Here is a 24,816-nt window from a genome sequence, read left to right on the forward strand (position 1 = left end):
TGTGTCAGCAGTAGTCATGTGACAGCACAGATGATGAGGTGTGATGGTTTGAAATGAAATGAAAATATGACTGCTGATAAGATTGATCTATCAGGGGGAGGAGTTTAGAGAGAACATCCAATACACAAGAGCCATCTGTCACCTTTCTTCCACTTTTGGTTCTTGTCTCAGTTGGGAAGTATGGGCTGCAAGTGACAGAAAGCCATGGTTCATGGGATTAAATCAGAAGGAAGCTTATCATCTTGTGTCCAAGCAAGGAGAGCCCAGCAGCTCGGTGGTCCCAAGCACCAAGGTCCTTTCCCTCTTGGTGTTCTGCTGTGTTTGGTGTTGGCTTCATTCCCAAGCTGGCAGCAGGCTGGCTGTAGCTATCCCACAGACCCATTCAGACATGACAGCAACCCAGGGCAGAAGCTGAACAGCTATTTCTGTGTCTCCTTCAACTTGAAGTCATTTTTAGATTCTCCCAGCAGATGTCTCCTCACATCCTGCTGGTCATCATGAGTAGGTTATGCAGCCATTTCTGCAATCACTGCAAAACAGCAGTGTCCCCACGTCATCCTCCTGGGGAGAAGAGTGGGTGCCACAGAGACTACAATACTGAACATGACATTCCTGTGCTTTCCGGCAGTGACAGAATGTACTGTATTCGCCTGTAGCTCAATCCTTTTTAAGGATTAATATTTATATTTATGCCAGCTATGAATATTGTCTCAGTGGAATTTATGTACACTTATAAAGCTAGACTTTAAACATTGGAGGCTTCAATCTTCTTTAGTTTTATATGCATTTGTTATATTTTCACATTTTAAATAAAATGATTTTAATGCCCTTAATGCTAAATGATTATTCTTAAACTTTGTGAGACAAGATGAGACAAGGCAGACAGACAGAGCTCCCATCTGCTGATGTATTCCCCCTGTGCCCACTCTAGTCCCTACACTTGTGCCTAACCCCTGGAGCTACAGACCCACGTGGGCACCTGAGTCAGCACTGCTCTCTAGAGGTCACACCAGCAGGTGGCTAGAGTCAGTAGTGGGCCTTGAAGCCAGGCACTCCAAGATAGCACATGGCATCCTAACCAGCCTCCTAACCATGGGGCCAAAAGCCTGTCCCTGATTCCTTTCAGAAAAGTGGAAAATACAGGAAGCCTTGTCTTCCTATGCCACTTTGTACCTCCTTTACTTGTGTGTTCAGCTGCCCCAAGACTTCAAGGTTTGAGCTGGAGGAAGAGTATTTCCTACCTCCTCTGTCAAGTCCATCAATATGCTGTCAAGTCTGCTTTCCTTTTCCTGTCCCTTCCACCACTTCCTAAATTCAAGATTTAATGTCACAAGTTTATTATTACAATAATCACTTACTATTTCACTCATCTTTGTGTAAAGTTCCTAACTGGTCCCCCCCCCCCCCAATAACCTCCCATTGCTTATAGTCTCCTAAGTTCCTCTATAACCCAAAAACCACCCATTCCTTTGATCTCAGCTCTTGTCACTCTCCCCATACACGGTATTCTCCCACTCCACACAGACCAGGGAGCCCATGCTTCTTTGCCTGTTACTCCTCCTGCTCACTACCTGGGCCACTCCAACACTCCCCTACATGGGACATCAGTGTTTGCTAACACTGGGTGCAAACATCAGCTTCAGTGCCTTTGCTGTCATTTTGGGAGCTTTCATCATTTTTCTTCTCTTTCCCCAGTACTTCACCCATTTCCTATGGCATTTATAGTACCTTTTAATTGTATCCATATATCTGTCCCACTTGACTCTAGACTTATGAGAAACAAGCACATTTTTGACTTTTTATTTATTTGGGTGAAAGACAGAAAAAGAGCTCTATTTATGGCTTGGCTGTCTCTCTCCCAAATGTCTATAACAGCCGGGTCTGGATTGGGGTGGAAGCCAGGAAACTAACCCAGGTCTCCTCCCACGAGGGGGCAGAAAACAAATTACTGTTTACCTTCCGGGGTCTGAGTTGACGGGAAGCTGGAGTCAGGAGCCAAAGCCAATGAAGATGAAATTCCATAATATTAACATTTTCTTACAGTTTTTAGGGGAAACTCTTGTCTGTCATGTCAGTGATAGTCTTTTGACCATATCCATGTATTGACGTTAGATCAAATACATTTATTTTCTGCAATATATCGAACTGCCTCAAAATACTTTAATTTGGTTCTTGCGGTTCACTCCATTTCTGTGAGAATGGGAACCCTAAAGTTCAGCCATAAAACTTGTGTGCTCAGGGGTCGTTAGTTCTGCAATTGCACATATTTGCATTTTGCAACTTAAAAAAAATTGTGTGATCAATCAATCTTGTCTTTGGTTAAAGAATAAACCACTCAGCTTCTGCATATGCCCAGCATCTGTATTCTCTGCTAAATTTGTAAGTGTAGGATCTGGGCCAAAGGAGGGTCCAGGAGTAGAAAATCTGAAACAGTTGACTGGCAGAGGATGTTCTAGAACATCAGAGCCAGCTAGACTACCATCCTGGCTGTAGACCCCTGGCAAATCACTTCCCAGGAAGGCAATTTCCTTAGGGTACTCTACCTTCCCCATGTACACCTTGACATGCCAGTAAAGCTTTCTCTGAGCAGCTCTTGGAAAGGCTGCTTAATCGGCATCACCGCCCAGCACATGAACCTCTTCTGTCCAATACCTGATTTACCTCTTGACTTCTCCTTAGCGATTTTTTGTTTTGTTTTTAAAGATTTATTTTATTTTTATTACAAAGTCAGATATACAGAGGAGGAGAGACAGAGAGGAAGATCTTCTGTCTGATGATTCACTCTCCAAGTGACCCGCAACGGGCCGGTGCTGCGCCAGTCCGAAGCCAGGAGCCAGGAGCTTCTTCCAGGTCTCCCACCGGGTACAGGGTCCCAAGGCTTTGGGCTGTCCTCGACTGCTTTCCCAGGCCACAAGCAGGGAGCTGGATGGAAAGTGGAGCTGCTGGGATTAGAACCAGCGCCTATATGGGATCCCGGCGCGTTCAAGGCGAGGACTTTAGCCACTAGGCCACACTGCCGGGCCCTCCTTAGTGATTTTTAAAAGCATCTTCCATTGCAGGTTTCTCATGTATCTCTGAACTCGTCTGTCAGGACACTGTGATTTACGGCTCTTATGAAAATCTGCTATACAATTGAATAAGAATGTAAAAATATGATGTTATTTTAGGAATCTACCCTAAGGAAATAGTGTGGCTAAAAAATTATCTACAAGGATAGCAGGGAAAATTATATATAGTAGGAAAACTGAGAACTGTCTAAATGTCAGAAAATGGTCAGCCAAGAGAATGGCTAAAAAAAAAATTATGACACATTGAAGCAAGAAGCCATTTTGCAGTCACTGAGAATCATTTTTGGAATGTTGTATAAGGACAGGGTAGGTTCCTAACATTCCAGGTAAAGGGAGCTGAGAAAACTTTCTTTGTAAAGGCTGCACTCAGTCGTGAGAAAGTTTTAAATTCTTGTAACAGAGAACATGCTATGTAGTTAGTGATGCTATCAAGTCACCATTCGGTACTTATCTTCCCTACCTTTCAGTTTAATAAATATATCAGCTCTGGTTTTCAGAAAGATCACCAAGGCAGCTCCTCCTGAAGATTCAATCAAGGATGTTTTCAGTGGACACATTTCAGTTTCTCTTGTTGACCACGTCCCCTTCTTGAACTAATCCTGTGAATTCTATGACATCATCTCCCCTGGCTTTCCATTTTCCCTGACTGCCCCTCCTCTGTGTCTTTCCTTAGTCTCTGTTCCTCTGTCCATATTTTCTGTCCTCACGTGGTGGCATTTCTGAGCATCAGTCTCAACCCTCTTGTCTTGTTCCTCAACACATTGTCTTTCAAGTTCAGTCGTGTGTGTACGTCCAAAAATGAGCCAGGTCTCTTTTGTTCTCTGCTGGACTTTTCATATTCATCTTCACAGGGTGTTTAGATCAGAAACAGCTCATTACCATTCATGTATTATAGTGATAACATGCTTCCCCTCCTGGGCAATGCAACGAAAGCCAAATCCTGTACAAACATCAATATCTTATCACCAATGAGGAATGGAGGCCAGTAGATTTCCTGTTTCTATACAGGAGAAAGAGGCAGTTGCCTCCCGTACACCCCATGAAAAGAGAAAAACCCTTGCACTTGGTAGAAAGGTGTTCTGGGTCCTTAAATAGCATCCTTTCAGGGCCAGAAAGCCCCCACTTGTCAGTAGCTATTATGACTTAGAGGGACCTTCAAACTTCTAGATCTCATTTCTCCTTGAAATGCTACTCCCTGTGGAGATAGTGCCGTAGTCTTCCTGGTGCTTTGGGAACTTGTGGTATAACAACAACAACAACAACAAAATACATGTATTTGGTCTTTGCACTGTGCTCTAGAAATCTTTGGGATTTCCTAAATGATAGGCAGATAGGCTGTTATTCATAAGGAGTCTTTTGCTATCATCCCTGAGTTAACTAATGCTCATGAGGTGTCACTCAAGGTAGGCTTTCAAATCATTTCAAGATAAGTGCTGGCAAACCCAGGAGACTAGAAGGTTGGAACTTTCAGAATTTGAGTTTGATCACCAGTGGCCAGTGATTTCATGAATCATGCCCATGCAATAATGTTCCCAAACTCTTTTGAATAATGAACTTAGCAGGGAATCACTGGAGGCAGGTGAACATGTGCATGCATCAGGAGGGTAGCACCCTCAAGCTCCAATGGCCAGAAATCCTTGGGTGTGGGACCCTTCAGAGCTTTGTCCACCTGGCTATTGGTTTGGAGCCTGTATAATGAACTAAACTCCCAAGTTTAAGACTTTTGTGAGTACTGAGTTCCTAGGCAATTATCAAATCTCAGCAAGGCACATGTGGGGACCTTCACAGTTATAGTCGGTAAGGGAGGAATGCAGGTAACCTGGTGACATCATCTGTGGCTGGTGCCTGAAGTGGAGGCAGTGTTTTGAGGTCAATTCCCTAATTTCTGGGTTCCATGATGGTACCAGGCTTCTAAGCATCAGAATTAAGTGGAATTGTAGGACACACAGGTGGTGTTAGAGAACTGAGAGTCACTGGGAAATGGCCATGTTTTCTTCTCCAGCCTGTGTGTCTCTTGAGAATAGAACTTTTTCTCCTTGATGTGCTCTGTGCTTTAACAATGTAAGAATCCAACATGTGGTGTGTTATTTACCATCTTTGACTTTAAGGGTTTTGTGATCAAAATGACCTGTTAATAACTGTAAGCACAAAAATTACATAAATGAAATTATAATGTCTTTAAAATAGATAAAGTTCTATTCATATTTTAATGAGAGAAAAACAACTTGTTATAGTTGAAGAACTAGGTCTCATTCCAAATGTCCGTGGCATGGGGAGGCCACTGTCTGGCACATCGGCTTCAGTTATGGAGAGCAGAGTCAAGGCAGCAAACAGAAACTCAACCTTCATGTCTACCCCATGAGACATCCAGGACCTGGGGCTCTGTCTCTCTCCCCTAGCAAAATCCAGAAACTACTCTGATTACAAGTCAAAAGATCGCTCTAAAGAAGATCTGACTACCAAGGAAGCCGGAAGAAACCTAGCTCCACATAAGGGTACTCCCATGATCTGTGATGACCATGGCATTAGGTTTGGAACTGTTGCTTCTGCAGAAAGCTGATGGCCACTCTGGAAGTTTCTGTCTTCTCTAGGTCTCCTTGAGTTATTTTGATCCAAGAGAGAGTCAACAACAGACAGCATTCTCACAGCATCAGCAAACTTTAAAAAAGGTGAAATGGTCTCCAAATTCTGTGGAAACTTGATTAGTTTTCTAGAACCACATGATGTGGGTTATTTTCTGCTTTGATGACAACCTAAGGACTCAGTGTGCTACAGAAAGGATGTATGACCATATTTGCAAAGATCGAGAGAATGTCTATCTGCGGTCTAGAATCCAGAAGGATGTAGCACTGAACACCTGGATAAGGATGGCTGCATAAACTGAGGCCCCTATAGCAAGGCTGCTTCCTAGCTAAACCCCCATGCAGACTTGATATATCTCCATCCCATGCCCACATATATAAATATTAAATATGTTATATACAAACATACAATTTGATAATATATAAGACAATATACTATATTATATATAAATAGATATGTATACTTAATCCAATTTCTTGCCTCCCGCAGAGAAATACTAAGCAAAGACTAGTATCATGTACAAAAGAAAGAGAATTTATGTAACAGTGAAGGAATAAACACACACTCACATGCCAGTGTGGCCTGCGCAACATGTGTGGATCAGTCACCCATGAAAAAGAGTGGGGAAAAAATCCCTGAAAACAATACTACAGTGGATGAGGTCCACTAAAGATGGGAGACTGGGATAGGTCCATCCAAGACCATCCATGATGGAAGGAGAGAAAACAGGAGTAGTGCTAGTAAGAAGAGGATTCAGGAACAATACTTACAAGGGCCCGTGGTAGAGAGTCCTTTCCCTTCTTCCACCTCTTCATATAAGGAAAGGGACGGTAGCCTCCATCAAATACACAACCAGGATAGGGTGTGAGCATGCGCATTGGTCCTTGATCCAACAGGTGCATTCTGGGAAGGCAGGCATATCAAATTGACTATTGAAGAGATAGCATTTGGGCAAGGCACAGTAACCTAGTGGCTAAAGTCCTTGTCTTGCATGCACTGGGATCCCATATGGGTGTCAGGTCATGTCCCAGCTGCCCCACTTCCCATTCAGCTCCCTGCTCATGGCCTGAGAAATGAGTGGAGGATGGCCCAAAACCTTGGGACCCTGCACCCATATTGGAGACCCAGAAGAAGCTCCTGGTTCCTGCTTTTGGATCAGTTCAGCTCTGATCATTGTGACCGCTTGGGAAGTGAGCCAGTGGATGGAAGATCTTTCTGTGTATCCTTCACTTTGTACATCTGACTTTCCAATAAAAATAAATAAACCATGGGCCCAACGGCATGGCCTAGCAGCTAAAGTCCTCTCCTAGAACGCACTGGGATCCCATATGGGCGCCGGTTCTAATTCCGGCAGCTCCACTTCCCATCCAGCTCCCTGCTTGTGGCCTGGGAGGGGAGTAGAGGACAGCCCAATGCATTGGGATCCTGCACCCGTATGGGAGACCTGGAAGAAGTTCCTGGACCCTGGCTCCTGCCTCCAGATCAGCACAGCTTGCTGGAACTGTAGTATATGCCACACAAAGAATGATTATGTGACCAACACCTGATTCAAAAAATAAAAACAAAGACAAAACAAACAAAAAGCTCCAATCTGGTCCCCGAGTCACTGATGAGCTGCCCTGCTGGTGAAATTATGCCCTCGTAGCTAGAGGAATTCACTTCTTTTCTGTGTGAGCCCACTGAGACAGGCGTCACGGAAGCTGGCACGTCATTTCCTCCAGACATGCGCCATGCGCCATGCACGAGTGTTCTCCCTTTGCCGCTGTGCTGAACAAAGTAAATCCAGCCAGACTCAAAACCACTACTGTATGCCGGATCCTAAGAGTCTGTCTAGCCACCTATCTAAGAAAGCATGGATTTACTCAGCACAAAAGGAGAACCATCCCAAGTAAGTGTACGGTTGGAACGAAAATTGGGCGCAATAAATGTTGCTATCTCCTTTTGTATGTCAGTTGGGCTCCTGTCTGTGTTCAAATTGTATGAACAGTCATTATCTGTAAGTAAATTAAAACTGCGAGCGACATTGATTCTGAAAACAAATGCCAATATCTTCCAACAGGATTTATTTATAACATACAATTACTACATTTGAATATAGTGTACTTCAAGCCTTGTAAAAAAAAAAAACAGCTTTATTATCTTTGTCTCTAACGTGGAGAGCATTCATAATGCCTCCTGAATTTTAGACCAACAGGTGGAGACTTAAGGCAAGCTAACAGGCCATGGAAATAGCTTCCAGGTGTAGAAGAGCCTCCTGAGTTTGGCACTCCAATCACCTGCTACCTCCGGGACAAGGGTTGTAGAAACAGTGAGAAGGCAATGTTTGGAAAAGTAGAATACGGTCAATGTCAAGTCGGTGGACTTGAGCCCAAACTGATAGATGACTGACTGATCCTCCATCCTTTTGAGGTTTGGCACAGACGAGGGCGCCCTCTGCCAGCTTACACCCGACGCGGCCTGGCAGGTGACTCTGGGGAAGTATTTGGAAGACGTTAAGATTTCCCAGAACAAATACATACGCTGAAACGCGTTCAGCTGGCTTGCCGGGGTTCCCTCGGGGAAGGAGTTCGATGGAGTAACTCGGGCAAAGGGCCTGGGCCCAGCGCGGTCAACTGTGATTATTAGACAAGTAACTCTGCCCACACCTAGGGCTGGCCCCACCACCGCCACTGATGCCACTGCGCATGCCCGCGCGCGAGGCGACGCTGGGCGATGACGTCGGCGCAAGGTGGTGGGTGGGGGCCGCGCCCTCTGGAACGCCATGCTGGGCTGGCGGGGCGTGGGGCTGGCGCGGGTTGTGCTGGCTGGGCCGCGGGGATGGCTGCGGGGCTCCTCCTGCGGCCGCCCGCTGGCCCTGGCGCCCCGCGCTGCCGACCGGCAGCCGGCGGCCGGGCCCGAGGCCGGCGGGCGCCCCCTCAGCCTGTCGGCCGCGGCGGTGGTGAACTCGGCGCCCCGCCCTCTGCAGCCGTACCTGCGCCTCATGCGGTTGGACAAGCCCATCGGTGAGTGCTGGGATGCTGAGTCCCAAGGTCTTGTGTGTCACCTGCTGGGATGTGGCTGATGAGGGCGCGGCAGGTGCAGCGCCTGCAATTGCCGTACTTGGGGTTTGCGTCGCAGAACTGCCTTTTGGGCAGAGTCATCCAGCAAACATCAGCTTCCCACAATTGCAGGGGCATCTCGCCACGCGACAGGAGGCGGCAGAGTTCTTGCAGTCAGTCCCTGGGGTCGCTCGTAGGAGATCCCTTAATTAAATTGCTTTACTTCTCTGGACCTTCGTTTCTGGTGTGTAAAAAGGAAATACTGTTAAAGCAGACCTTTGTAAGGGGGTCATGAAAATCCATTCATGTGAAGTGCTTAAAATAATGCCTGCCATCGATAATAATTGCTCAAATGTTAGCCGGTGTCACTTCAGAAGCAGGTATTGGAGAAAGTTGTGTCTGTAGCTATTTTGTTGGTTAAAAATACCAACCTGTGTAAGATGATGACTGCAGGGTTTTTCAGAGAACAGTAGTGTGTTAGAATTCATTCATCATATTTTGGGGACCCTACCACATTCAGGGAACAATAACTGACAGCACTAGAATTCAGAATTTGATATTTATTTCAGGTCTTTTGTGGGGACAGTTTTATATTCATTGTTTCATCTTTATGTCTTGTTGCCTTCAGACACCATTAGTAGGTTTCTTTGAGAAAGCATTGCTTGTTTCAGAGAATTCGGTCAGCGACCTTGAATTCAGGAAACTGCAGCAGGTGGCGCTCATTCCAGTAAATTGCAAGCCTAATTCTTTGACTACATACCTGGGCAATTGATTGTCATAACTGCACTCTAGCTGGTGGATGAATCACCAACCCAATTGCCACAACTCTTTCTCTGCCTGTCACCTCTCTGAACTCACTCATTTTAGTTCATTTCCCAGCGTTCTTCCATTTCTACAATACTCATTTCCTTCTCTGACCTGACTGTCTTTTCTCCGTGCCACCTCTGCATCATACCCTTACTTTTTTTTTTTTTTTTTTTGAAAAGAAAGCTCCCATTGTGCAGTTTCACTCCTTAGATGCTGGAACGGCAGGTTAGGTCTCCCACGTGGGTGGCAGCGACCTCAGCTACTTGAGTCAACTCTGCTCTCTCCCTAAGTTTGGCATTTGCAGGAAGCTGGAGTCAGTGACCAGAGCTGGAAGTTGAACCCAGGCACTTTGGGGTGGGACACAGGAATCCTACCAAAAGACCAGACACATGGTTTGGCATCTTTCTACCTAGAAGAAGCATAAGGAAGCAGTCTGAGGCAAGACAGAAAAAGAAATGTCATGAGAAATCAATGGGGCAGAAGAATGTCAGTGGAGGTAGAGATTCAGGTATAGAAAGTGCTACCCTGGACTTAGGGCCTGGGTAGGGTTGTCCACCCTGGCCACTCTATAGCCGTGTGGCCTTAGGCAAGTTAGTCCCTCTGTACTTCAGTTTCCATCTTTGTCAAATGGGACTGTGTGTGAATTCAGAGTGTCCCATTAAAGCCTCTGGCACACAGTAGGAGCTGTGTCGTCGTTGCAGCCCTCACTGGGAATACCGTAAGAACAATGGGGATAGGCATTATTTTCCCTCCTTCAGGATTGAAATTGAGACGTTTGAAACCTTAGATTACGTGTATGCGTTTGATGTTTGATATTTTTGGCACCAGAATCAACTTCTCTCTCCTCATTCCATTTTTCCTGGGGTTATTCTTCAGCATCTGGTGTGTAGGAGGCCTCTGCATCTGTGTGGGAGCTCTGTAGCTATTAGCAAATAAGTGCAGTACTTTTACAGACTTGAGCCAAACACTGTGGTCACTCCTCTTCCTCACTGGGATTTCTTTTTTTAATGCAACCTTCAGTTCTAATTGCACAGGACAAGAATGCAGACATGGTCTTTGTTTCCTAGCCTAGAAAGACAGGATCACCTTGCTGTGTGCTGGAAATTGGTAGCTCCAGGGTAAAGGAAGTAGTTAAGCCTAATAGGTATTAGGTAACCTCTTTATCTGTAAGAAAGGATTGTTGATAGTATCTGCCTTATAAGCATGCTATTCAGGTCTTAATGAGTTTGTGCACACTAACATAGAGCGTTTGGAACACGGCCTGGTCTGCCCTAAGTGTGCAGTAAATCAATGTCAGCTCTTCTTGTTAGGCTTCAGGTGGCACCCACTGACTTGGAGTCTGTCCAGGACATCCTTACTTGGGGGTGGGACTGGTCATTTCTCAAAATGGAAGCCCCAGGCCTCTTGCCTTTCTGCCATGTGGCTTAGCCCTCCTTGGAAAGCCTTGATGACTTTCTCCCTCTTCCAGTTAACAGACCTCGGTAGGACTGCTTGCCTGCCCTGTTGGGGAGTTGGTCCTTCCTGGTTATTGCTGTGTTAATGGCATCTCTTGCTTGTAAGCTGCAGGAAGGTAGAAGCCAGCTCTGCCTGTCCATTGGTCAGCAGCGTATTCCCAGTTAGCACAGAATTGACAGAATCTGTCATAAAGACTTGCATTGAATAAAGTTTGCACTTCATGAGGCTTATTTACAGTCTTAGGAACTTCTGTGACTTTTATTGATGTTGAAGATAATCTTTCTTCAGCCCTGAACCTCTTTTCTCTTTGATCTCTAGGTGGTAAAGAAACCCCAGAATTTTTCTAATAAGCATCATTTCCAAGCATTAGTTGGAAAATTTTCTTTGGAAATTATGTTAGCTTTTATTGCCACAAACCCAAAAGCCAGACGTAGTAAGTCACTCAAGATGGACTTTATTTCAGTGGGAGAAGTAGCCATGAAGCAGAGAGAGAGAGAGAAGAGCAAAGTAGAGAGAGATAGCACAAGGAAGAGAGAGAACAAAGGGTAGGGGCATCTTTATAGCCTTGAGGTGGGTATGGGGGTACCAGGTCAAGGATTGGCAGATGCAGTTATAAGTGGACACCAGCGATAAATACCTCAGGCATTGGTGGAGTGCACAGCTTAAACCTGAAGGTCCCTAAGCTTGCTTAGGTAAATGGGCCTTGAGGGGGCCAAGACTTAGGGGATTTATGATCGTTCTGGATAAACAGGTATTGAAGGCATCCAAGAGTCCTGAATCTGATTCCAGGATGGTGGGTCGGTCTCAGGGTCACTGTTTGAGTCACTGCTTACAAAGTAGACTTACTTGTCAAGTTCTTATCTGCATAATCTCTTTGCTTTTAGCATATTTAGTGTATGGAAAAAATCTTAAGAAACTGCAGTCTCAGTGTTGTTTTCAAGTGTGTTTCTCAAAGTGTGTCTCTTCATATGTATTGAGTCATTGGTATATTTTCTGTGAACTTTTATTATGTGTGTGATTAGACTGTTGATCTCTTTGCATGTTAGGGAGATAGTTCAGTTTTAGCATGTGTTTGACTCCGCTAATACTGCTGCTTATTTCTTTGAGTTCTGGTGTTGAGACAAATGATAACAGTAAACCAATTCAGTTGTGCTTTCCTTTGGTCTCCCTGTTTCTGCTCAGGCACCTGGTTGCTGTATCTGCCGTGCACATGGAGCATTGGTCTGGCAGCAGAACCAGGTTGTTTTCCAGATTGGTACCTATTATCCCTCTTTGGCGCTGGAGCTGTTCTGATGCGTGGAGCAGGCTGTACCATAAATGACATGTGGGACCAGGACTACGATAAAAAGGTAATTTTGTCCTGGAAAGGAACAGAGAACCTTTTCCCAGCTCTGCAGAATACGTGGGGGCATCACTTTTTAATCTCACACCAAGCAATAAGATGGCTTAATATGATCATGGGATTCTAGTGCAGGAGTTGTTGGTGCTGGTTGCACAGCTAATGTTGCTAATGCAGTGTCCTGCCTTTCACAGCACAGCAGTGGCCACAGGGGTGCAAGGGCTGCACTTCTTTTACCAAGTGAATTGAAAATGTACAATATCAAAGGTCATGGAGTTAACAGGTGTGAAAGTGGAAAATCTGTCCTGAACCCTTGAAGTCCTGGACCCACTCCTACTCCCAGACCAGGCATTCTCTAAGTGGTTCTGCAGTTTGGCCTGACAGAATTAGCCCCCCATGCCAGCATCTGTTAGCTGATGCTGCAGCAGAGCCCAACCAACCCACACCCACTCTGGGTAGACAGTAGGAACAGTCTACCCAGCCTGGTTTTTCCTGGTCCAGTTCATATGAGGCCAGCAGGTGTTGTAGCTCTGCCGGGTCTAGTTTGCCTCCATTTAACTCATGCTCTCCAATGGGAGTGGTGATCCAGCAGGGGAGCACTCCACATCCCCCTACCAGCTCTGCCACCCCTTCCCCGACAGGTTTTGTGTGTGCTGGTTGGGTGCCGCAGCTCAGTCTGCCATGGCCTGCCTCACCTCAGCTTTTGCCAGTGGGTGCTGTGGCCTGGCTGGGCCTGACCCACCCCCAGTTCCAGCTCAGGTTGGTGGGGGCTACAGCCTAGCTCAGCCCAGCCGCACCCAGTCAAAGCCCTCATGTGTACTGGTGTGTGCTGTGACCAAACCCAGCTTGACCTACACTCCATTCTGGTGCTCAGATTCCCCAGTGGGTGATGTGAATTGGTCCTGCCTGGTTTGCCTCTGACCTAGCCTAGCCCGTCTTATACCTACCCTGGTCCTCAAAAGCACCAGTGGATGCTGGGGTCTAGCCCAGTCTGCTACACTCAGCCCCAGTCTACACTTGTGCCAAGGGACACTGTAGCCATGTCCAGATCAGAAGACAGCTCCCATTCCAGCCCTGTGCTTACCAGTGTGAACCATAACCCAGCCAGGGCGTCCTCTTAGCTCTCCAACCAGGTCTGTTCCCAGCTATGGATCTTGTACATTGCAGTGGTTGCTCTGACCCAACTTGGCCTAGTCCTTCACCTGTAATGACCTTTGCCTTTGGATGCTGTAGCCTGGTCTGACCCAGCCTACCCCAAGTCCCACTACTTGCTGGTAGGTGCTGTAACCTGGCCCTGCTCTGTCTGCTCCCATCCCAGGCTCATGCAACCTGGTAGGTGTGACAGTCTAGCTGAGCTTGACCTGTGCTCCAGCCTGGTTTCTGCTCTTATTGGTGAGGTGAGTTTGGCTAGGCCCTGGCTGGTCAGCCTCCCTCGAAAACTACCCCACACATTAGCCAGCAGTTAGAGTTACCCTGCCCAGGCTGCCCAACACCCAGGCCTGGAACACATAATCACCAGTGGTAGCTGTGACCCCAACAGGGGAGTGTCTCAGGTTCCCCCATTGGCCCACTCCCCTCCCCAGTTCTCACATGCTCCAGCAGGTGCGAGGCCCTTGCCCACATTGCCTGCCACTCCATCTTGTCCTTTGTATGAGCTGGAGGACATTGTGGCCCAACCTGCCTCACACCCTGTTTTAGGATGCATGTGAGGGTGCTGCAGCCTGGACCTGTCCAGCCTGTTTCCAGTCCCAGCACCCCTGAGTGTTGGTGGATTCCGTGGTTTCTCTTAGTTCACACCATCCCCACCCCAACTCTTAAGCTTACCAGTGGGACTTGTATTTCAATAGGGTTGTATCCACCTATCACCCTACAGAATCTACCCCCGGCCTGATTGTTTTGTGTGCTGGTTAGTGTTATGACCCTACCTAATGTGACCCATCCCCTGTTCTGACAGTCAGGTACTGGAATCTAGCTCTACCAGGCAGGTCCCCAGCCATAGCTTTTGTGTTGGCTGGCATGTGGCAGTCAGTGATGCTCGCTCCACAAGTGGTCCCAACAGCAGGAGCTGAGCTGATCTGAAGCCAGGAACCTTTTCCAGGTCTCCCACATGGGTGCAGGGTCAAGGCTTTGGGCCATTCTTAACTGCTTTCCCAGGCCACAAGCAATGAATGGTAAGTGAGTCATGAACCAGCACCTCTGTGGGATCTCAGCACCTGCAAGAGGAGGATTTAGCCACTGTGCCATCATGCCGCCCCTTTCTTTTTATTTAAGATTTGTTTATTTTTATTGGAAAAGCAGTACTGTGATTGTTTTAATCGTACATATTTGTGGAATATGGTGTGATAATACAGCACATGTATTCACTGTGTGCTTATTAAAACAGGTTAGTTAGCATTTCCACTTTCTTCAACATTCAGAAAATTGGTTTTGTTTCTCCTTTAATAATTGTGTCTCTATTTAGGACAATGGGATTTTTAGTGGATATACAGTGTGCCCTGGGCAGTCAGTGTTGCCCTCTCCCTGTTATTTCTTGAAGCTTGCAGCCTTGGAGCTTCTCTTATTTGCTTACAAAGCCTACCCCATTGTGCTCTGGAATGCTAGGACTGCATATAAACCTGTTACTATCTCAAAAGGGAAAACTTCAATTAAAAAAAAAAAGTAATACATCCAGGGCTGGTGCAGTGGCACAGTAGGCTAATCCTCCACTTATGGTGTCAGCTCCCATGTGCTGGGTGCCAGTTCATGCCCCAGCTGCTCCCTGCTTATAATCTGGGAAAGCAGCAGAGGATGTCTCAAATCCTTGGGCCCTTGCACCTGTGTGCGATACATGAAAGAATCTCCTGGCTTCATACTGGCTCAGCTCTGCCATGGCTGCCATTTGGGGAGTGAGACAGTGATTTTTTCCCCTCCCTTTGATAAAAAGTATCTACCTGAATGTCTTGTATCTTTTTCATGCCTCTTTTCTCTGATTAGAAGAACCCTTTTTTTTTTTTACTGACATTAAATAAGGCACTAGATGAATGTTTTAAAGCAGATGAAGCAGTTTTGCTAACCTGAATTTCAAAATGTCAGGTTCATTTCTTTTAAAAGATGCATTTTAAAATCTCAGCCAAGTTATAATGCTTACCACATCTTCATTCAGGTAATTTGTCCATGTGATATGGGATAAGCATTAGATTAAGAATATTGTAATAAATAAAAACAAACAGTGGTCTGTAGATTTGACCCACAGGGTATGGCTTACGAACAATTCATATTCATCATACATAAACATATTAAATTAATGCCAGCATTGTAGAGTTGCATGCCTCGGTCATGCATTTAATTCTTTAGTAAGTGCTGTTAGTACCTCTCCTCCTTGTTTATCTTCCAATGGGTAGCTGCCTAGAGCCAAGAGAGATTAAGTAATTTGCTAAAATTCACACCGCCACTAAGTGGCAGAATGAGATTCAAATACTAGGCTTTCACCCCAGATACTGCAGTGTTGATAGTGTTGCTTTAGTTCCTTATTTGTGGTTGAATTTAGTAGAATCATATCCACAGCCTCTTTAATCCTCATTCTTGCAGTGAATTTGCCCTTTGCATTTGGGTGCAACCGATATAATATTATAGATTCATCCATAAGGAGTCTTTCCGTCCTCCCTCCTTCTCTCCTCACATCTGGTTTCTGATGGTAGTGCATGGCCATGCCAGAGCATTCATGTGCCTACCCAACACCACTGCAATTTCCTCCTTCCAGAAATTCCCATTGTTGCACTTTGGAAGTTGAGCACATGCTTGGTAAGCGGAGTTGTTACAGAGCTAGATAAGGAAGGTTTTGTTTTATTTATTTGGTGATGGGCAATGGGAAATTCCAAGAAAGAGTTAAGAGGTAGAAATTTTGTTCTTTTCAAAGCTATTCTAAATATGCAGTTTTGATTCTTGGCAGTACTTCACATGTTGATTTTATTCATTATTCATGTTTCTGCCTTAGTGCCTGCTATGGATCAGCCTTGATTAAATGTTGAGACTGAGATTAAACTGTTCCATGAGGCTAAGGTGTCTGTTTTCTGTGTTAAGGTTACAAGAACAGCAAATCGCCCCATAGCCGCTGGACACATTTCAACTTTCCAGTCCTTTGTTTTCCTCGGGGGACAGCTGACCTTGGCACTGTGTGTTCTTCTGTGTCTAAATTACTACAGGTATAGTAAATGTGTTGTATATAAAATCTCTCCCTCGAAATGGAGAAAGTAGGAATAAAGTAAAATATTGAAATCTAATATCTCTATCACAATATCGTTCAGTGGCTAACTGTTGAGCATTTGTAAGTTAGCAAGTGTAAGAAAGTCAGCATGCCTTGTGTAACCTGTTTGGCAAATGGTTTCAGCCACAGGAGTTAAGACACCAACATTTAACTTAGTCAGGACTACCTTCAGTATTTGTGCAGTCCCTGCAGGGCACGGCCCTTGCAGGGGATTCATAAGTATGTGCTGTGTGTGTGTGTGTTTTGACAGTATTCTTTGAAGGTAATGAAAGTCAAAATGACTGTATTCATTTTACAAGAAAAACTGTCTTTCCCCAGGGCCAGTGGCAAAAGACAAAAGTGTGAGGATTCATCCGTGTGCCTCTGAGACAGAATTAAACCTCTGTGCATCAGATAAGCGCGCCCAAAATGTTTCAGTGAGGAGAGGAAAACAAAGAGATGGGACTGCAGCAAATAAGTATGACTTTCTAGAGATGTCATTGCTTGCCTAGTCCTGGTACCAAGCAGTAACTTGCAGAAAACCCTTTGGGAGGTTTATTCCCCTAGGCTGGAATTAGGTGAACCTAGAGGCACCTTGAGAATCTCTGTCAGGTTTTGTAGGTGCGTCCCATTTCTAGCCACTGTGGGGTCCATGTAGGGAGGGCTCTCTGAGTTCTTTGTTGGGGTGTCTCAGTCCCGCAGACACCCTCCTGCCGGTCCAGTTTAGGGAGGCTATAGCTGATGGGAGTAACGGGTGGCATCCTGGAGCTAGATTGCCTTGGGTTGGGAACTCAGCTCCAGATCCACTCTGTGGCTGTTGGCAAGTTGCTTCATCTCTTGATGCTTCAGTTTCCTCATCTATTTAAAAAGAAAAAAAGAGGAGAATAAAACTGCCTGCATCTCAGGGCTGTTGTGAAGATTACAGTGAGTTAGCAAATACACGGCATTTGCCTAAAACCTGGAAGTACTATATGTGGTGATGGTAGCTGTTACTTTGATTTTCTGTAACACTCAAAATATTTTTCTAATCCTCTTTCACGATAAGGAAAGTGAGCATCTAGGAAGAGAATTTTACACAGCAAACATTGTTGAAAATTTTTAAAAATTGCTTTTAGGAGTATAAATGTTACTGTCTTAAAGTAGTGAATGATTTCTCACGGATGGTGACTAAATCTTGACCATGGTTTTTGTTTGCAGTATAGCTCTGGGAGCAGCATCCTTGCTTCTTGTCGTCACCTACCCACTGATGAAAAGGATTACCTACTGGCCTCAGTTAGCCTTGGGTGAGCTGAAAGTAACTTTTAAGTATTCCTTTTGAGACTCTCAGAGTTTATTTATGTAGTGTGATTACAGTGGCAGGGATGAAGTGTTGATGTCAAATTGGTTAGGAGATTTTCCCAATCAAGAACAGGTGTTTTCCTTTTTTGAAGGTGGGCAGTGAGCCATTTTTATTAGCTGAGAAATTGTGCGGGTTTTTTTTTTTTAAAGATTTATTTAGTTTATTACAAAGTCAGATATACAGAGAGGAGGAGAGACAGAAAGATCTTCCATCCAATGGTTCACTCCCCAAGTGACCGCAGTGGCCGGTGCTCACCAATGCAAAGCCAGGAACCAGGAACCTCTTCCAGGTCTCCCACGCAGGCGCAGGGTCCCAAAGCTTTGGGCTGTCTTCAGCCGCCTTCCCAGGCCACAAGCAGGGAGCTGAATGGGAAGTAGAACTGCCGGGATTAGAACTGGCGCCCATATGGGATCCTGGGCACGTTCAAGGCGAGGACTTTAGCCACTAGGCCACGCCGCCGGGCCTGAAATTGTGCGTTTTTATTAAGATTGTCATAACACTTCAGTACTTTCTGACATGCTTTTTTAAAAAATTGAGGTGTCAGGTAAAGGGGACTGGTATCCTCGAGATTTGGGGGTAAGGTAGGAAGCACTGGACGGTCTCAGGGTGGAGTGGAAATTGTGTGATGGCAGAGACAGCTCTGAGGGAGGAGACATATTCTCCGTAACAGGACCTCCAGAGTGCTCTGTGGTGGCACGCCTTTCAGCAGCACTTACTCAACAGCAAAGCGCTAAGGGCCTCCCATGCATCCCCATGAGGGAGTTATAAATGACTAAAGGGTGGTCCTTGCCCTTTATCCTACCACTTGGTGGAGGTGATGTCCAGCATGTATCCTACCACCAGACACAGTGCAGGTGCTAAAGAGGAAAACAGGTAGGTGGGTACTTCACAGCCCATTGCCAAGCCTGCCTGCTCCTGAGCTATTCTGGTTTGGTCCTGGAATATTCCTGGAATGATTCTAGTTCCCTGAACCACTTTTCCAATAAATAGACAAACCTTTGTTGTGGGAAACCTGTGGTGGAATCTTCAGCTTCTAAGATCCTCATTGAATAATCCTTCTTTGCATAATTGAGAAAGTGATGGAAGATTATATATCCTCAGCTGACCTGGGGAATTTTGGGAAAAGAAGCGTGAGCATTTCCTAGCTACAAACCAATAAGACACTGCTGTATTTACGTCAAATATTTATTGAACCTCTACTTTGACTTTGAACCAGACATTTTCTTGGGGAATAAAAATATCAGAAGTACATCCACCACTTTTAAGGAACACAGGGAAGGAGGTGACAGGAGGTCGTTGTCCAGTGGAAAACCTGAGTACCCAAGGACCACGAGGGCAAGGTGTAGAGTAGAAATAGGAAAGGAGAGAGCAGGATTGCTGGGAAAGGCATTGGTGCACACCGAGCCTGGTCGGCACATGATGTCCAGGCTGGAGCTCAGACAGGTCAGCCGAGGTCTGGGAGCATCGGTCTGCATTCTGCCCCGCAGCCACTCCCCAGCACAGGTGCCAGTGTTGTCGTGCTGGTGGCTGTCCCTGCGAGCCCTGCTGCCTCAGCTGTGGCTTAGTCTCCCTGAGCCTGCCCCCTTTCCTGGACTGGAACCACTAAAGGAACAGTCTGGAACACTGCAGGCCCTTCACACACTCCAGCACTCCTGTCTTCACTGTGGAACTCTCGGTCACACTGCAGTGTCTCCCTTCTTGTGTTTCCCAACTTCAGGGCTGACTTTTAACTGGGGGGCACTACTCGGCTGGTCTGCTGTGCAGGGCTCCTGTGAGCCTTCCGTCTGCCTGCCTCTGTACTTCTCTGGAGTTATGTGGACCTTAATATATGACACTATTTATGCCCATCAGGTAAGAAAAGGAGCCCTTTTTGTTAACTCAGATTTCTAACTTGCTATACACTTTGGACTGCTTAACAAAATACTGACTTAGTCTCCAAAACAGCCCACAAGGAAGGTGTGTTTTTGTCTTCCGTGCTCAGGTGAGGAAGTGCTGGAGATGTGACGACTTGTTAGTGTTACATGGTGTTGGGTGACAGACCTGTTGGTGTCACATGGTGGGAGGGTGACAGACCCAAGCGGTTTCCAGAATCTACTGAGCGCCTCCATCCTCCCATGTGCCTCTCATCACTGTGGCATACACCTGTTGACTTGGTGGAGGTGATGGCCATCTCACCACACTTCTAGTTAGTTGCCATCGCCATTTTAGGGCCACATAGTGCCATCCACTGATTTGCTATACCATAATTTGTAAAATTGCAGCATTTGTCTGTTTTGGCCATGTAAGCTACTGTAGAGTTCTCACAGTTATAAGGAATAAGCAGTACTCTTCTAGGCATACTTTGTGAGTATGAACTTCCCCAGGACATTTTTGGGAGTGGTACTAGTAATTGAAGGGTGAACCATTTTTATAGCTTTTGATACTGTGTTTTCTGATACAGTTCATTTTAAGAAATGTTTTGCTTTTCTTGGATCATGGGCTTAATTTTCCTTTGATATTTATTAGTCCCCTCCCCCCCACACACATACTTTATGGCAGCATAATTGACAAAAGTAAAAGTTGTGTTTATGTATTCAGAGTGCACAAGGTGACCATTTGATAAACACCTGCGGTGTGAAGGATTGCCAGGATCGCATTCATCACTACATCCATCATTACAGCTACCACTTTCGTTTGTGTAATATCACTTTGTTATGTAATGTTTTGTTGTATAAGTTTAGGAGCTTATTGTAACATTTTTTTCTCAACATTTTTTTTCCAAAATACAGTTATGTATTCCCAAGCATTTGATAAAAGAGTACATCTCATATCTTCCAGCTGAGTTACAACCTGCTTTCTTCTACTCATCTCTCCACCGAATCATGTCTGTGGTATCAGGGAGAAGCAGTACTGTAACTGATCCGATTGCCAAAGTGACACTTGACTTGGTTAGGAGAGAAACTTATCCTTTTCATAGTAAGATTTGAAACCAGGAGTTAATATAACTGTCCTCCACATAGATTAACTTCTTCAGCAAAATGCCATTACTCGTTGACACTTTGTGATTTACATAAACAGATTGTTTGCAGAGATACAGGGATTGCCATATGAGAGGAAAAACAGATGCCAATCCCACACTCATTATTTGTATTTGAGTCGCAAGAGATAGGCTGGCTGGCCGGTAGCTGTCCATCTGGAGTCAGTAGGGTGTTCAGCATGCAGCCTCAAATGTCTGCATCCACTCGTGACAACGTGATCCGGGAATGTTGACAAGTCAGGTGGCTGGAGGAGCCTGGGCGGTAGTGCATCATCAAGGTCCAGCTCTGTATAAAGTGAGAATGTGATGGGCGAGGCAAGGGCTAAATCAGACTAGAAGTGGAGCTGAGTGGAGGTTAGGGTTAGGCTAGGTTTATTATGAGTACTTGTCTGTGTCTGTGGCTTTAGCGAGATTGAAACTGAAAGGGACAAGAAATGAGACAGAGAAGGGGTTGAGTGTTCATCCTAAGGTAGAAGAAGCAGAATTGAAAGTCCTGGCAGGTGTAGTACAGTGTAGAGCAGGAGGGTGCAACCTGCTCAGCCCCTTGGTGTGTGCCACCCTGTGTCTCAGGGTAACACAGCAGCCGTCTCCAGCAGACAGCTGCTTCCACACAGCCCGTGGGTTTTGTGCCATGTGAATGAAATCTCAAAAACCTTCTTGCTTTTCGGTGTTAGGACAAACGAGATGATGCTCTGCTTGGCCTGAAGTCCACGGCGCTGCGCTTCCGGGAGAACACCAAGCAGTGGCTTGGTGGCTTTGGAGTCGCCATGCTGGGGGCGCTGAGCCTGGCGGGCATGAGCTGCCATCAGACCGCTCCCTACTACGCCGCTGTGGTCGCCGTAGGGGCCCATCTGGCGCACCAGGTTTGACCTTTTGCTTTCCTCTTATTTTCCTGGGGACACCCTACAAAAATGATTCCAGGAAAATGCCCCTGTGCTAACTAGGCATGGGAATGCTTAAAACAAACAGCTGCTTGGTTTGTGCCACCTGGAATTGCCTCCTCCCCGGCCCAACTCTGTCCTCTCCGACAGCCAAACTTGGGCTCTCCCCTGGAATTTGTATGGAATTACTTCTGATAACATGTGTGGGGAAATGTTCAGTGTCTGCAGCTTGTGGGTTGAGTTACTCTGTAAACAGATTGGTAAAGCTTTTATCTTAAATCTGGATTTCTGATGATGGCTAGCAGACAGTACATCCTTCAGCTTGGGTCTCACTGGCATAGAGAACAGGGCCAACTAAGACGTGAAATGTCCAAATCCTGCCTAGACAGTGGGACTCAGTTCAGGAAATTCACCTCACCCTGCCTCTTACCCACACCAGCTTCCATTAAAAGCCTTCGGTTTTAAACTGTCACATAATGCATAATAATTCATAAAAAAAAAAAGCCTTCGGTTTTGACTTATAAAATGAATGAACACGATCCAATTTGAATCAAATCAATTACTGACAAATGGACCCTACTTTTATGTCACTGTTGTTTTTGCTGAATGGCATCAGAAGATGTCACTGATTCTGCATTTATCTGATCTATGTTGTGATTACGAATTACTTCACAACATGGAAAGGACCTGCCAATACTTAGCCATGGAGGGACGGGAAATCTGTTCTCTAGAGTGGGCCACAGGCTGCATACCCCCACACTGTTTTCCTGTGGATGGAGGTGAAAAACCAAGATCTGGTGGTTTTGCTCCTCTTTAGAAGTTCCTGGAATCCTCATTGGATGGGAACCCAGCTCCATGAGAGCTGTCATCATCAATTTGTTCTATGGTGTGAAGAATCAGTAGATACCGATATTTTAAAAAATTTTATTTGAAAGGGGAAGATCTTACACTAGTTTACTTCCGAAACGTCTGCAGCAGCCAAAAGCCAAGACCTCAGTCTGCATCTGCCACATGGGTGGTAGGGCCCCTGGTACCTGAGCCTTCACCTGCAGCCTGCCAGTGGTCATTAGCAGGAATCTCGGATTAGACCCAGAGCTGGAGTGGGGACTCCAGCACTCTGATGTGGGATGCAGGCACCCCAAGCAGCGGCTTACCTGCTGCTCTGGTTGTCCACCCCTGTTAATATCAAGACAGCAGAGGAAACAAACATTAATGCCAGTCGCAAATACAAGCGATATTGGGATCCCACTCTATGCTTTAAAGTTCATTTGTGTTCCTTCGTTTGGTCCTTAATGCAGTATTTTTAAGTGGACACAGCTTCTGATACTTGAAGAGAAAGGAAGTCAGGATGATTTTAAGTCCGTAGCCACGTAAATAAATGATGACTCCCTGAGCAGAGAGAAGTGCAAACTAGGAGCAGGAGACTTTCCTGATGGGCTGTGATGCCACAGGGTATAAGGGAGTTTGTTTAGTCTGGGGCACAAGCAGCAGATCCAGATCCCTGGCTCCCTTTCTGTACAGTGGCTGGGAAAGTGATTCGGCAGTGCTTGGGGATATTTTTGCTCACAAACTAGGAGGGGTCACATTGCCAGGTGCATGAAGTTTCTTCCAGGGTACCAGACAGCCGTGGACACTGAAGGTTGTCCTGCCCCGAAGTGACTTGTTGCCAGTGAAGGAGCTTTGCCCTGGAGAGGAGAGCCCTGGCTGCAGGGTGGGGAGTGCGGGGAAGTGGGTGTTAGGTCCATCCACATTAAGAGAGCTGTGTACAACATAGGCCGAGAAGGAGCCTGGGCTGCCTTCCAAAGCGCTCCTCTTCCAGAAGGTTTTAGGACACAGCTTGGGTGATTGTTAATGAATCATACAATGTGGGAGATGTTTCTAGGTTGGAGATCAGTTTGGTATATATCAAGGGTTTCCCTTTGATCAAAATTATACAACAGAATGCTCCTTCCCCCACTGTTGTACTTTGCTCCTTTGTGATGTCCCAGAAGTCCACACCCGGGCCTAAAGCAGTGATGTGTTCCTCTCTTACAGATTCACACTCTAGACATCCACAGACCTGAGGACTGCTGGGATAAATTTACCTCCAACCGGACAGTAGGACTGATCCTTTTCCTCGGGATTGTTCTTGGGAACTTGCAGAAAGGAAAGAAGACAGAGGCTACAAAGAACAATATAGATGATAGGATAGAAAATTAGCAACTGAAGCTTCTCTGGAAATTGTGAAGGCAGATTTTTTACAGGACGTTCTTGGGTCGTGCTGCCCCACAGTGAGATTTGCACCAGCACTCTACTGGACTGTCTTCAAGAATCAGGAACCGGAAGCTGGAGAGTTAGGAGCTCGGTGACCTCGCTGTGAGCCCAGTCATTTGCTAGCAGACTGCTTCCTATGTCACAGAAACCGGGGACTTTTTGGGCTCTCAGACGTTGAGTATTTCACTTGGTGTCTTCTGCTGCCCAGTGTAATTCTCAACTGAAGTTCTAGGTTATGCATTTTAGCACTTTAGAAAAAAACAGATGTACCTGTGTGGGAGACCCGGAAGAAGCTGTTGGCTCTTGGCTTTGGATTGGCTCAGCTCCGGCCGTTGCGGCCACTCAGGGAATGAACCAGCGGACAGAAGATCTTTCTGTCTCTCCTTCTCTCTGCCTTTCCAATAAAAATAAATAAATCTTAAAAAAAAATAAGAAGAAACCAGATGTGTATCTCATCTAAATGAATGTAGAAAACTGAACTTTTATTTTTTGAAGAGAAAAATAAAGTTTGGCCGTATCATCCCTTATCATAACCATTACTGCCAAAAGCTGTGACTTGGGAGACCATTCTGTATTTTTGTGTCTTATGGGAGTTTAAGCAAGAAAATGTTTCCTGTCAGTGCCCGTAAGTCCTGCCTTTGCTAACCCTGACATTTATTTGGGGGAATCTCTAGACAATTGTAATTTATATATTTTTTCCTTCTTAATCCAATTATAATTGGTAGGACAGTGTCATATGGAGTGAGCTATTTCTTCGTTTCTCTCCCTGAGAATGTTTTCAGCAGCCAGAGTAATTCTCTTAAAACTTACGTAAG

General features: G+C 45.7%; 1 protein-coding gene across 2 annotated transcripts; it reads left to right on the plus strand.

The window, feature by feature from the left end:
• Window positions 1-8,374: 8,374 nt before the first annotated feature.
• Window positions 8,375-24,436, plus strand: COQ2 (coenzyme Q2, polyprenyltransferase). Of its 2 annotated transcripts, XM_058667109.1 has the most exons (8): window positions 8,524-8,653; window positions 11,270-11,384; window positions 12,134-12,300; window positions 16,350-16,471; window positions 17,710-17,795; window positions 19,569-19,702; window positions 21,542-21,730; window positions 23,783-24,436. In XM_058667109.1, exons 2-8 carry the CDS (start codon window positions 11,345-11,347, stop codon window positions 23,945-23,947), a joined length of 903 nt encoding a protein of 300 aa, XP_058523092.1. In that variant the 5' UTR covers window positions 8,524-8,653; window positions 11,270-11,344; the 3' UTR covers window positions 23,948-24,436. The 2 variants fall into 2 exon arrangements, with proteins under 2 accessions (XP_004590703.2, XP_058523092.1); XM_004590646.2 differs by lacking the exon at window positions 11,270-11,384 and having other exon boundaries at window positions 8,375-8,653.
• The last annotated feature ends 380 nt before the right edge of the window (window positions 24,437-24,816 follow it).

Source organism: Ochotona princeps, chromosome 7 (assembly GCF_030435755.1).
Source record: "Ochotona princeps isolate mOchPri1 chromosome 7, mOchPri1.hap1, whole genome shotgun sequence".
In the NCBI taxonomy this organism is placed as follows: domain Eukaryota; kingdom Metazoa; phylum Chordata; class Mammalia; order Lagomorpha; family Ochotonidae; genus Ochotona; species Ochotona princeps.